Source organism: Homarus americanus, unplaced genomic scaffold (assembly GCF_018991925.1).
Source record: "Homarus americanus isolate GMGI-L3 unplaced genomic scaffold, GMGI_Hamer_2.0 scaffold32583, whole genome shotgun sequence".
Lineage (NCBI taxonomy): Eukaryota > Metazoa > Arthropoda > Malacostraca > Decapoda > Nephropidae > Homarus > Homarus americanus.
In genome coordinates, this window is record NW_024713129.1 from 25,392,014 (window position 1) to 25,405,169 (window position 13,156).

The 13,156-nt window shown below is 38.9% G+C and overlaps 1 protein-coding gene across 1 annotated transcript in view; it reads right to left on the bottom strand.

The window, feature by feature from the left end:
- Positions 1–13,156, bottom strand: part of LOC121869635 — a 416,339-nt gene that overhangs the window by 383,807 nt on the left and 19,376 nt on the right. The window contains exons 3-5 of the mRNA XM_042371146.1: positions 10,087–10,320; positions 1,902–2,140; positions 1,449–1,548 (exon numbers count right to left, since the gene is read on the bottom strand). Of these exons, the coding sequence (XP_042227080.1) occupies positions 1,449–1,548; positions 1,902–2,026 (225 nt within the window). The 5' untranslated portion in view covers positions 2,027–2,140; positions 10,087–10,320. The remainder of the gene's footprint in view (positions 1–1,448; positions 1,549–1,901; positions 2,141–10,086; positions 10,321–13,156) is intronic.

Here is a 13,156-nt window from a genome sequence, read left to right on the forward strand (position 1 = left end):
TGAAAGAACATGCAAGTGGCTTCTGACTCAATTTGAGCTAAGATTAAAATGGGATATCTGCAGGGATATTTATCATCCTTATAGATGAAGCAATTAGAGGGGTATTGGCTGGTAGTACACTATTCACAGAATTAGGGATACAAAAATTTAAAGGTTAGGAATATATTTGAATGAAGACACTACTCCTGAATACAGTATATAATTTTTTCAAGAAGTTGTGTAAACGTAATATGAACAAGGTGGTACAGCAGGTTATGAAATATACTGCAAACCCCTGATATAATGGACTAATTTGGGGGAAGGCTGGTCCATTGAAGCCATCACCATCACCAATAACACTTGCCATTATCACCAACACTCACCATCAATAATAATAATAATGGTGGTGGTGTACCGGTGGTGGCAGTGGTGGTGGAAGTGGTGGTGGTCACCACCAACAACAATCACTATCACCACCATGCACCATCACCAACTGATGTTTACAGGACGAGAACACGTTCAAACTGCAGTGACAGAATGGCAGCCTGCAGGCTAACAGAATAGCTAAAGTCACTCTACATGTTAATAACACATACAGCACTTGTTGGTTGTAAGTTGTGCATAATAATGACCGCTGCACTGTCAAGCGCAAGTGAACAGCTCACTTGAATGAATTATGTATCTTCATAAAAAAAATTCTAGGAAACAAAAACTTGGGTCACAAATATTCACTGTAATGTGCAGAAATCAGTCATAAAGAGCCAGCATGTCAAGTAAGTTGAATGCTACCGGGAAATTTTTTTCACAAAGAGGAGAGCACTGATTGGCTGCAAGCATGCATGGCTACAATGTTCTCATTGGCGGAGAGACTGTAAACAAGTGTGAATGCTGTCGGTGAGTACTGAGTGTTTTGTCTTGTTACTTCTGCCTTGTATTATGGATCTTCATCATTTTCTTTTTCTATTAAAAAATACTCCAGGAGAGTACCAAAGAGCTCTATAAAGAATCAGCATTATGCAAGATAGGGCTAAATAGAGAATTACTGTTATTATTATTTGTGATAATTTGGATACGAATGGTCTGTTATTTTTTACTTTAAGGGACCCGAGTCCATAATACATATGACCCTAGTCTGAACGAGTCAAAATGTCCATTATAGATAGTGTCTATTATATCGAGGATTTACTGTACATACAATATGATGGCAGGGCCCAAATGGTTAAAGCTATTAAATATTCTAAATCATTCTTTAATAAAATGACTGGATGTTTTGAATACTATTTTTTCTCTAATACCAAGAGTTATTTCACAATTTGCACAATATGAACTTTCATCTGATGGTGGGTGAAGGTACAGTAGCATTCATGAACAAGAAGGTTAAGGTGCATTTCCAGCAGTGTTGTGTGTATCTGTATCAGGTTGGTCATATGTGAATACCACACTATTGGAAGACATTAATGTGTACTAACTTTTGGACAAGTGTGGAAAGCAAGATCAATACCAGCTGCCCACCACACTCGCCATGCCACAGTCACTGCTGCAACTGGAACATCCTGCAGTAGCGACCGTCTACAGGGAGAATAAAGAACAGGTCAGTATTCAGCATAACCAATACTACTTATCACATTATCTTATCTTAAATATAAATAAACCTGTTAGCTATTATGAAACAAAAGTAGTACTGTAATTACATTTTAAGCCTCTGATGCAGACTGATCAGTTAACTCATGCATTCCAATAGATAAAACAACTTTCCAACAGTCTGACACAGAGTCATAGTCTCATAGAAATTACTGCATATCTTGTTACCCACTACACTAGGTACCAGTAGCACATATAAACATACTGTACATCTAAAGGAAATTAATATTAATATCAATGTCCTAATTCATTAAATAAAAAAATATATTATAAAATCTTACCGAATTTTTTCCTCACTTCCTAACTCTTCAATCGCCTTCTCCACAGCTGTCTTCATGGCCGAGTGTGTTGCACCTAGAAGCTGCTGCATGGCCAGCCCAACGCCATCACTAACACCAAGACCCATGCTGTTTTTTCCTAGACTGACAGGAGTAGAAAGGTGCAGCTGCTCTCCCTCTATACTCACGAGACCAGTGACTCCCTCATTGGATGATTTTACTGATGATATATTGTTGAAAATCTGATGAATACAAAGATAAATAACAGAGTGGCAGATTAGAACTAAAATGTCGTAGCTGAAAGTTCATAAGAGCCCTGTCCCCAATAGTGTGCAACTCTGTGGTAAGAGAGTTGTGTAATGATCTCAAATTATTTGTTCTGTATCTTGTTCCTTGGTGCAATCTCCTGCTAAAAGACAAGTTCACTCACATTACACCTCACTCTAAAATTTCTCTGGCATGCAATTAATACTACAAGTACGGTACAGTGCCTTATTTTAGTTCTGGTTTCATCATTGTATCCTCAGTCCAATCTACGCAAGAAAGTTCTACTTCTTGAAAACTTATTTGGAAATTCCTGTTAGTACTTTGCCAATCTTCCTTTATACGAGTACAGTGCATAATTGTAGTACAGGTATAACCAAATTCCCGTGGCAAACAGTAGCTGATGCTTAATTAATCTATCAGGTAAATCTCTAAAGCTTATGTCTCACTCATTTTTCTTCCACTATCCTACTTCTTTGGCAATGCACTAACATTATAGAACCCCTTAAAAGCTCATCTCACAATTTATCATCCTCACCAAAAAAGTATAAATAAAGTAGCTTCAAGTCATAGCATGACCCTTATTATAAACTTTTTATTTCATGGCTGCCTATATTATTGTATTACCATCATCTTATTAGTGAATTTTCCTATAAGTGAATCCCTCGTCATCTAGACTAATCTGGGGGGAATGGGGGGTCCAGGTCAGCTGAAACTCCAGACTTTCCAGTATAAATGAACAGAAAAGACCCCTCCATCAAACACACTGGTTGCCACAATACCATAAAATGAAATACTCTAATATTGTTCAAAATCTCAAAACCAGCAACACTTAAGACTTTGGGGTTGCTTTCTAGTTTATACAATTTTCAAGCCATATTGTACTCTTGTGTGTTAATGTGTGCCAGACACTATGGCTCATGACTGTACATTTGTCAGTTATTGTCATATGATGATCCAAGGACAAATGCCGGGTATGGTCATATGACAACGAGGCATCTTTCAAATGTCCCAGGTAAAAATTTTCACATTTAGCCTGCAAGTTATCTCCTCAGCAACTCCTCGAGCCAACTAGATAAGCAAATCACTGTATGCCTCAGTGTGATCCAAAAGAGTCATGGATAAAGGAGATACAACTTCTGCTCCTGCCTCTCTCCTTGTGGAAGCCAGTAGGGAGCATAGCAGAGTGAGCAAAGCAGTGTCACCACTGTCGGCAAGACCCCGGGCCATCACAGGAAAAAAGACATAGAAGAAAGAAAAGCCTTTCTACTGATTGATTACAAATTGAGAAGGATGGAAGAATTAGAAATTGCAAGTGGTGACAGTGACAGTGAGTGGGAACCAGGGGATGAAGATACAAGTAATTTCTTGTTGGAGGAGGATGAACCCTGGCAATGCCACTCTATACCAGACGACACACCAACACGAACAACACTATCCAGGAAAGTGACTCTGATTCACCACCCGCTACTACTATACCCCCAGGACAGTAAAAATTTTGCCTTAGTTTGGAGTGATGAAGGAGATTTTGTGCCAAACATTCCCGACTTTGATTCATCAACACCAGGCCTGTGTCAGAATTATCGGCTTCCAGAAGACAGTGAATACAGTAAGTCCTCGCTTAACGTTGTGGTTCCGTTCCTGAAAACCGCGAAGTGAACGGAATTAATTTTCCCCATAAGAAATAAATAAAATACGGGAGTTACATTCCCCAACCTCCCTTTGCTCCATAAAATACATTACATATACAGTATAGTCTGCATTTACGCGGTCAACTGAACCCGTGGAGGCCAGCGTAAAATGAGAAATGCGTAAATGAAATAACAGAACATATGGGATTAATTGAAATAGAGACTGGGCCGACCCCCAAACTCTACTTTTTCCGACAAAATACGTACGTTGTAGTCAAAATAACATCTTAATTTTATGATGGTATGCACACACAATTAATAATTAAGAGAAATATCAATAATATTAGGTTTTTTAACACTGAAGTTAGTAGAAAAGCTGGATCGGCACACGTGGATGGCGGCTGGTTCCGAGGCAGAGGGCAGATTAGTTACCCTCCAGTGAATCACTTTCACTACTCGCAGAGGTTTGCAGGGCCTCCCAGACAAACCCCTCAAAGTCCATATCCTCACTCTCAATATCACTATCACTGACTTGGGCTGGCTGTGGTTGTGGTGGGTTGCGGGCGAGGAAGTCCTCAATACTACATTGACGACTAGCATTGACGTTGTCGAGATAGATTTGGATATACGGCTTCATAACTTTCGTCAGATGGTTATTAGACACTTCATACCGATGCTTGTCTGGGTCGTTGTCAAGGATGAGCTTAATTTTCTCCCCCAACTCGGTGATTTCCTTCACATTATCATGGCTTGGTCTAGGTAATTCAAGGTTTTTCTCGGGTGGTGGGGGTCCCGCTAAAGCCATTGTGAGGGGAATAGCGGGCACAAGAGAGAACTGTATACGTGGACTGAGAACAATGAGACAGGTCCGGCTAGGTCAGCGACTTCTACCCTCTGGTGGCAGGGCACGTCATGTAACATTAGACCAATCACAGCTAGCGGCGGAGGGAATGCGTGGGTGGTAAGGAAGCGTGGCCCAATCACAGTCCAATACGTCATATGACATCAGCGATAACGTAAGAGTGGCCTAATGCGCACCACTCACCGCGCCGCTTCCCGCATATGGTCAAGAATGGACCGCGTGGGTAAAAAATGGAGTGGCGGTCTGGACCTCTCCAGCCGCTCGCCGCGTAAATGACCAAATTTACCACATAATTAAAGCATTTTCATTCTGGCAAGGCACCGCGTAAATGACCAAACGCGTAAACAAAAACCGCGTAAATCCAGACTATACTGTACATAAATTCGATGGAATTTTTTAAGAAAATAGTATATACAGGTATTATACATCCAAAAAGATAAATAAACTAAATAATTTTGTATTGTCCTCACTGATGGACGGAGGTGGTGGAGCGAGTGTGTGGTGGGTAGTGTAGAGGAGGAGGGTGGCTAGTCACTGAGACCCGGAAGGTGGCTCCTCCTCCCGCTCTGACTGGGTGAGAGAAGATGATGCACCGTACAAAGTAGTCCATGATGCCGTTATACCTAATCGGCGGGACGTTGGCCAAATCATGGGCATCTAAAGATTAGCGACGTTATAACTAAACAACATTGTCGGGTGCAACGTTAAATGAGGACTTACTGTTTGTCTATTATTTTTTACAGTTCATGGCCATATATATAGTAAATATGATTGTGAAAGATACAAATGATTTCCATGAATGGTATAACAGTACACATGATGTCACTGTGAGGCCACATGCACAGAAGTGGTACGACACAACACCTCGGGAAATTTATGTCTGGTTAGCATTAGCTTTATTAATGCCACATATAAAGAAACTTGATATCAGAGAATATTAGAAACTTGATACCCTCATTGGTGCACCAGCCTTCAGTTTGTACATGGCACTTGATAGATTTCTGAACATTATGAGGTTTTTACACTTCTTCAGCAACCAACTACCTGGGCCAAATGATCACTTATATAAATTACGTGTAATTTCTTATATGTTCAAGGACAGATTTGCAAAGGCTTTAAACCCATTTCACAAACGTGCTATTGATGAGAACTTGGTTTTGTTTCATGGCAGATTGAGTTTTCGTCAATACATACCATCAAAATGCCACAGATTCGGAATCGAACTTTTTGTTCTCTGTGATTGTGAAACTGAAATAATTTTGGATATGATTTGTTATAGAGCAAGTGATGTGGACATAACAACTAAAGTTCCTCATAGTTTTACTGATGCAATGGTTTAAAAAAACTCATGTAAATGTACATAGGAAGAGGACACATTCTGTACACAGATAGTTACTATATAAGCCCCCATTTGTGCAAATATCTACTTGAAAATTTCACAGGTTCTGTTGGTACAGTAAGAGCAAACAAGAAGAATATTCCAAAGTTCACAGGGAGAATGGTGAGTGGTGAAATTCAGATGCAAAAGTCAGAGAAGATTTTGGCTGTGGAGTACCATAATAAACATGATGTTCATTTCTTAACAACTTTTTACAAAGGAAGAAAAAAGACACAGGCAAGGTTGAATTTCGCATTGCAGAACCAATTGAAAAACCAGATGTGGCAATTGATTACACTGCGAATATGAGGTTGACTGATAAATCTGATATGATGATTGGTTCCATAGACTTTCTCAAAAATACCTGAAGTGGCACACAAAATTGTTTTCCAGCTAGTTGACAAGAGTTTTTACAAAGCTACTGCATGTTCTGTGTAAACCCAGGCAAAAAAGTATCATTCCGTGTGTTTTGCCTCGGTATTGTTGAACAATTATTAGAAAGATATGGTACAATGCAGTTACAGCAGCTAGGTCGACGAGTACAAGCTACTTGTGGTCAAGGTCAGGTTGGCGCATCAGCATGGATCACACATAACTACCTCACCCCTGTACCACCTAGGCAAACAAGGAGGGTAGGTCAATGTAGGAGTGAGGTGTGTGCTCATACAACATGGCGGCCAGCCAGGCAGAAGTATGTACCAACCTGGTGCCAAGAATACCAAGTAGCATTGTGTGTTGGTGAATGCTACCATGATTATTACAGTTTACTTCTTTAGAAAAGCTCATGTTATTCATAAGGAAATTAAGTTTGTGAGTTAAGAATATGGATTAGGCCTACTGGGGAAATAACGATAAAAAAATTCAGTTTGTGATTTACCTCTCATGTGCTGTGGAAAATTTCACTCTCTGTACATGCCATCTATATCTCTGATGCCTGTGTGTTTGATGTCTGTGTTGTATATGTCTATATGTATCTATGTCTGATGTGTGTAGTTTTGTGTGTGTATGTATTTGCATGTGTCTGTGTTTTTGTGTGAATGTGTGAATCAGTGCATGCAATTGTGTCTGTGTGATGTGTGGTTGATAAACACATGTTTCAACTCATTACCTGGAATTTTTAGTTGCAAAATGTGCTTCTGAATGTTACAGAGAATATCATAGTATGAATAGAGAATATTTGGGTTATTTTAAATATAAATAAAAAAAATATTTGTTCCTAAACTTCCTCCACTTTAATCATCTTTTACTTTTACCTTTATCCTCTTTGCCACTGATCGGCTTGTTAGCCGCTTGGGCATGTCTCTGTTACACACTGTTGGTAAGTATTGGGCATGCACTGGCTCCTAAATGTATCTAAACCTGCTCCAGTGCTGGTCAAGTCTGGTCTTGAAAGAGCTCACACTCGGTGCCATCACAACACTCTCTGGCAGATTGTTCCAAGAGTTCACAACTCTCACTCCGAAAAAGTTACCCCTCACAATTTTCTGGACTTGTGGCTTCTTGAACCTTGAGCAGTGACCCCTTGTGGGCTGGGTATCCGCCAGCTCCAGATATGGACACTTGACTGCGTAGTGCCCTTGGAGATGTTTATATACCTCAATTAGGTCCCCCCTTCCTCTTGCCCATCTGTAGTACAAGCTAGGCAGTTGCAGGTGCACTAATCTCTCTGGATAACTGAGGTGCCAAAGTGCATGCACCAGACTGGTGGGCCTCTTTTGGACATTTTCAATCAACTGACAGTCCCTAGCACCTCACTCGTGAAGGTCAGTATGGGCGACGAATTGTCTAGATATCTAAACGACCTTCTTATAAGAGCTAATAATCGAGTTGTGTTACGGTCATCTCCCCTGTCCCTCGATATTTGTTTCAGTTACCCATTGTTTACATCCAGTGTGTGCGCATGTTTCTCGCCCCAGCAGTTGGATTTAACTTTTACAAACATACAGTAAGTACAGTACAGTGCATTACCCTTATTCAAGATGACTGGAAAGCGGCCATCAAGTGGAAGCGACCGCAGTAGTGCAAAAAGAAGCCGCAAAGGCATTACATTGGATATTAAACGAGACGTTTTAAGAAGGTATATCATAAATTATTTAATGTACTGTATTGTTTGTGTTTATAAATGTTTATTTTCATTCATAAAAGTGCTTGAATTACTTTTTGGGGCCAAAAAAAATTCCTTAGGTTTCGCGTTACGGAATTTTGCGATAAGGTCAATTATCCAGGGACGCAACCCTTCCGTAACGCAGGGAATGCCTATGTATACTTGTATTTGTTTCATTATGTAAACTTTGTAGAATGTATTTTTATTTTGTATACAGTTATGAAAGACTGTAAGAAACAGGTGTGAAGTATAAAAAGAATTAGAAATTATATGTCGATGAAACAAGAAAGTATTGGAACATTGTTTTGGTTTTGGCGGCGCCTCGGTAGCTAGGTTGAGGAGGATAGAAGGGTCAAGCTTGTGTGGTGCATATTTATCTATTATTATCTGGATAATTATGGTGTAAACTAAAGTGTAATATGTTCATATAGTCTAAAGAGTATTGTATTAGTGAGAGTATTGTATTAGTGTATGTACATGGATGGAGAGCACATATTTATTATATTTTGTTGTAATTTAAAAGCTGTGTTTTGATTAAACCAGTTTTAATGGGAACAGTGGTCTTGAAACAAACACCTGTCAGGAGGTTGTTCGCCAGAAATAAGGTAAGGGTCTGTGTTTAACATTTAACCTCTGTTAACAGAAGCCGTTAATTTAGAGTCTCCTCTGATATATTGGGCCTATGGGCTGACTATGCATCCTCTAGTGAGTCCTAGAAGAGGGTGTGAAGGTTGTAACAGTTCCTTGATTCCCCTTCTTCTCACAATGGCCCGAGAACTTCAGTTCATTGTCAACATACACACCTAAGACCTTTTTGCATTCAGTCTCTATTAATGCAGTCTCTTCGTCCCGTTGGGACATATGATACGTCCCAGGTGCATCCTCTTACACTTCGTGACATTGAATCTTAGCAGTCATTTCTTTGACCATTCTTAAAGTTCACAGAGATCTTCACAGTCTGTTTGGTTCTTAATTTCCCTAAAAAACTTGGCATTGTCCACAAGCATTTGTAGGGAAAAATTTACAGCTTCTGGCATGTCATTAATAAAGGAAACAAACAATAGCAGGCCCAATACACTGCCCTGTGGTACCCCGCTTGTCACAGGTACACATGACGATTTCATACCATTAATAATCACAAACTGTTTGCTATCATACAGAAAATCTCCTATCCACGCTAGGACACTTCCCCAAATCCTGTATTCTTCCATTTTAATTCTCAGCCTTTCATGGGATACGCTGTCGAAAGCCTTGGCAAAATCTACTGTCGATATTGCCACCCTGTTACAGAATTTGGGTTCAAACATCCAGTACCTTGAGTGATTGCGTTAACAGGAGCTTCCCGGCAGAAAACCGTGTTGGCAATCCTTCACAAGGTTGTTTCGTAGTAGATGTTCCATCACTGCATGTCTTATAATGCTCTCAAGATAGGACTCACAGAAGCCATTTCCCAAACACTGGGGACCTTTAGCTCATCCAGGCATCTACAGAACAGGACCCTCAGGAGCTGAGCAAGCTCATTGCACAACTCTCTTACCACCCTGGGATGAACAAATTTATTTCTTATAACCTCTTTTGAAAACACAAGTTGGATAAGCGCTGTGTCAAACCGTCTGTCCTCAAACGCAGGAAGATTGTTCGTATCTGGCAGCACTGCAGTTATTCCACTGTATAAAATTCTAAAAATTTAAAAATTTTCAATAAAATATTTCTTTGGTTTTATGACATGGCATATTTCACAATTTTGTTATAAATGAATTACAATAAATACATGTGCCGAATGCCCTTTTTAAACATGTCCCACTATTAAAAATTCCTTTAAAAAGCCCCTGAAAAAATTCCACCACAACTAAATTCCCCTGCTTCCAAAGTGTTTTGAATTTTTGGGACTTGGTGTAGGTGTATATCAATTATTATGCAATTTGTCAAGGTTCATTGATTTAACTAACCTTGTGAATAACAGAGTTTAAAACCTCAGGAGAGGGGTCTGCTAGAAGAGATGTCAGTTCACGGTCTGTCAGAAGATGAAGGCGCGGGCACTGGCGGCGTGGGCGAGCTAAAGATGGTGATACCTTAACAACTAGTGACTGAGCGTAAAGTTTTAATGCAAGAACTTCTTCAATGTAACCTTTGTTCCCAGCCAGCTCCAAGACAAATGCTCGCCTCTCTGTTCTTTCCAACAGCTACCGGGTAAGTAAAACATAAGAAAATATTTAAGTTTTAAATTAAACTTTTTCATCTTGCTAAATACTTCTCTGGATTTACCTCTTTTGCTACATGTTAAAAGACTATCACAAATACTATACTGTAAACTCACATACCATAATATTTTAACAATAAACAAAAAAGTCTTAAAATTTATATATACAGTACAGTGGTCCCTCGGTTAATGAATGGTTCAATTAACGAAATTTCGGTTAACGAATTACCTCCCATAAGGATCATCAATTCGGTTAACGAACAAAACTTCGATTAACGAAATCCTTACAACAAACACGTTTTGTTGTGAACATCAGCTGATCATCTAATGGGCTAGTCTGCCAATTCAGTAATCAGTTGTATGTTTACATTCGTTTCCAGTGGAGTAAATATCAAGAAAATTGTGCTATTTAACATTTTAAACATTTTTTATATTCAAATTATTTGTCATTCTAAAATTTAACCATCCAAGCTCTGTCTACATAAAGTTTTTCAACTATTATTTTTGGCTCGATATATGTACAGTAACTGTATTCATTTATTGAAACTCATTTACATGCACTCGCTGTCCTAAGGGCAAAGCTGTACTGTACACGTAATCAAAATAATGCACAAAATGATTATTAAAATTTTTGTCTATTGTAAACTATCGCATGTTTACATTCAAATTAATCACTATCTTATAAGAATTCCAGCAATGTAAATTATATTCTTCCCAGTCACTTCTATGACATTTTATAAGCAAAAAACAAAAACTCAATCGAAAGGACATAAATAAATAAAGAAATACTTCACTAGACCTTCGGCGCTAACTGTCAAACAAGTCACTGCCACCTCTCCTTCCTCCCGCCCTCCCAACCAGGGTTTGGTAGTTATACAGTAGGCTTTAAGTTTTTATCTCATAAAACATCACAGACTTAAGTTAAAATAATATAATTTGCATTGCTTGAATCCTTGCAAGGCAGTGCATAATTTGAATATAAACGTCATATATTTTGCTCGAGATAAAAATTTTAGTACATTAGTGTACAATACTGTAGTATATTTTATAATATAAAGTTTTTCAACTGTATTTTTGGGTAGATTTACATAAATTTCATCATTTATTTTCATCCATTTACATGCACACACCATACTAAAAGAAACGTAAAAGAAATACTGTAAATGACTTTAGTGCAAAAGGTGGAGTGCACATGTACTAATTTGATTACGGTACTAAAATTGTTATGTCTAGTGAGAATTATAGGTTGTTTATATTTAAATAAATCAACATCTTACAAGAATCCCAGCAATGTAAATTATATTCACCCAGGTCATTTCACTGGCTTTTTATAGGAGAGAAGCTTAGTCACTTAAGAACTGATAAATATACACTCGTTAAACCTGGGCCTATGCCAACTGTCAAACGTACTACCTCCCCTCCCCCCACACCCCCTCGCTCGCTCCCACCCTCTCTCTCCCCCATCTGCCCAGCGTTGCTGGAATCCTTGTAAAACAGTGAATAATTTTAATATAAACGTCATGTATTTTGCACAAGAGATAAAAATTAATCACCTGTATCACATTACAGTAGTGATTTAAGAGTAAAAGTGTATATGTACATATATAGTATTCCACATACACGTAAGTATAAATACAAAGTTTATGTGATGATAGGACAACGTCCATTTCAGTTAACGTCACGTTTCCAAGAACGTATCTAGGACGTTAACCGGCGCATGACTGTGTGTATATATATATATATATATATATATATATATATATATATATATATATATATATATATATATATATATATATATATATATATATATATATATATATATATATATATATACACACACACAGTAATACCTTGCTTTACGCGGTCAATTGAACCCACGGAGTCCCGCGTAAAGCGGGAAATGTGTAAAGTGAACAACAGAACATATGGGATTAATTGAAATAGAGACTGGGCCGACCCCAAACTCCACTTTTTCCTGACACAATACGTATGTTTTAGTAAAAATAACATCTTAACTTTATGATGGTATGCACACACACATAATTTAGAAGAGAAATATCAATAAGAGAACAATATGCTCTACCAGGTCAAAGAAAAATCAAGGTTTAACGCATGTCATGATAGGTTAGGTTAGAAAAAATCAAGGTTAAACACTTATGTAAGGTTAGGTTATGTTTAAAAAAAGGAAGGTTTAACACTAACCTAAGGTTAGGTTATGTGAGGGAAAATCAAGGTTTAACACTTACGTAAGGTTAGGTTATGTTAGGAAAATCAAGGTTAGGTTTAACACTTACGTTAGTAGAAGAGATGGGTCGGCGTAAGGGAATGGAGGCTGGTTCCGAGGCAGAGGGCTACTGGCCCTCAGGTGAGTCACCATCACTGTCATCCACACTTCTCAGGGCCTCCCTGACAAATCCCTGTGGTGGGTTGCGGGCGAAGAACTCGGTAATGCTTTGTTGACGGCTAGTGTTGATGTCGTGATACACCTTGATGTAGGGCTCCATAGTCTGCAACAGCTGGGTAGTGAAGACTTCATACCGGTGATCGTCAGGGTCCTCGGAAAGGATGAGCTTCAGTTTCTCTACATACTCGATGGCACCCCTTACATTACCATGCGATAACTTGTGTTCTTCTCGGGATGACGCACCGCCTGTCTCTTCACTGACGTGATCGTCCTCTAACATCTCGTCGACAGTCACATCAGGATCCCTTATCACCTCCATAATGTCGTCGTTGGTGGTCTCGGAGAAGCCTGCAGCTGTAACACTGTGCAGCTTCTCTGGCAAGGTCCACTGCTACTGCAACAATCTGAACCT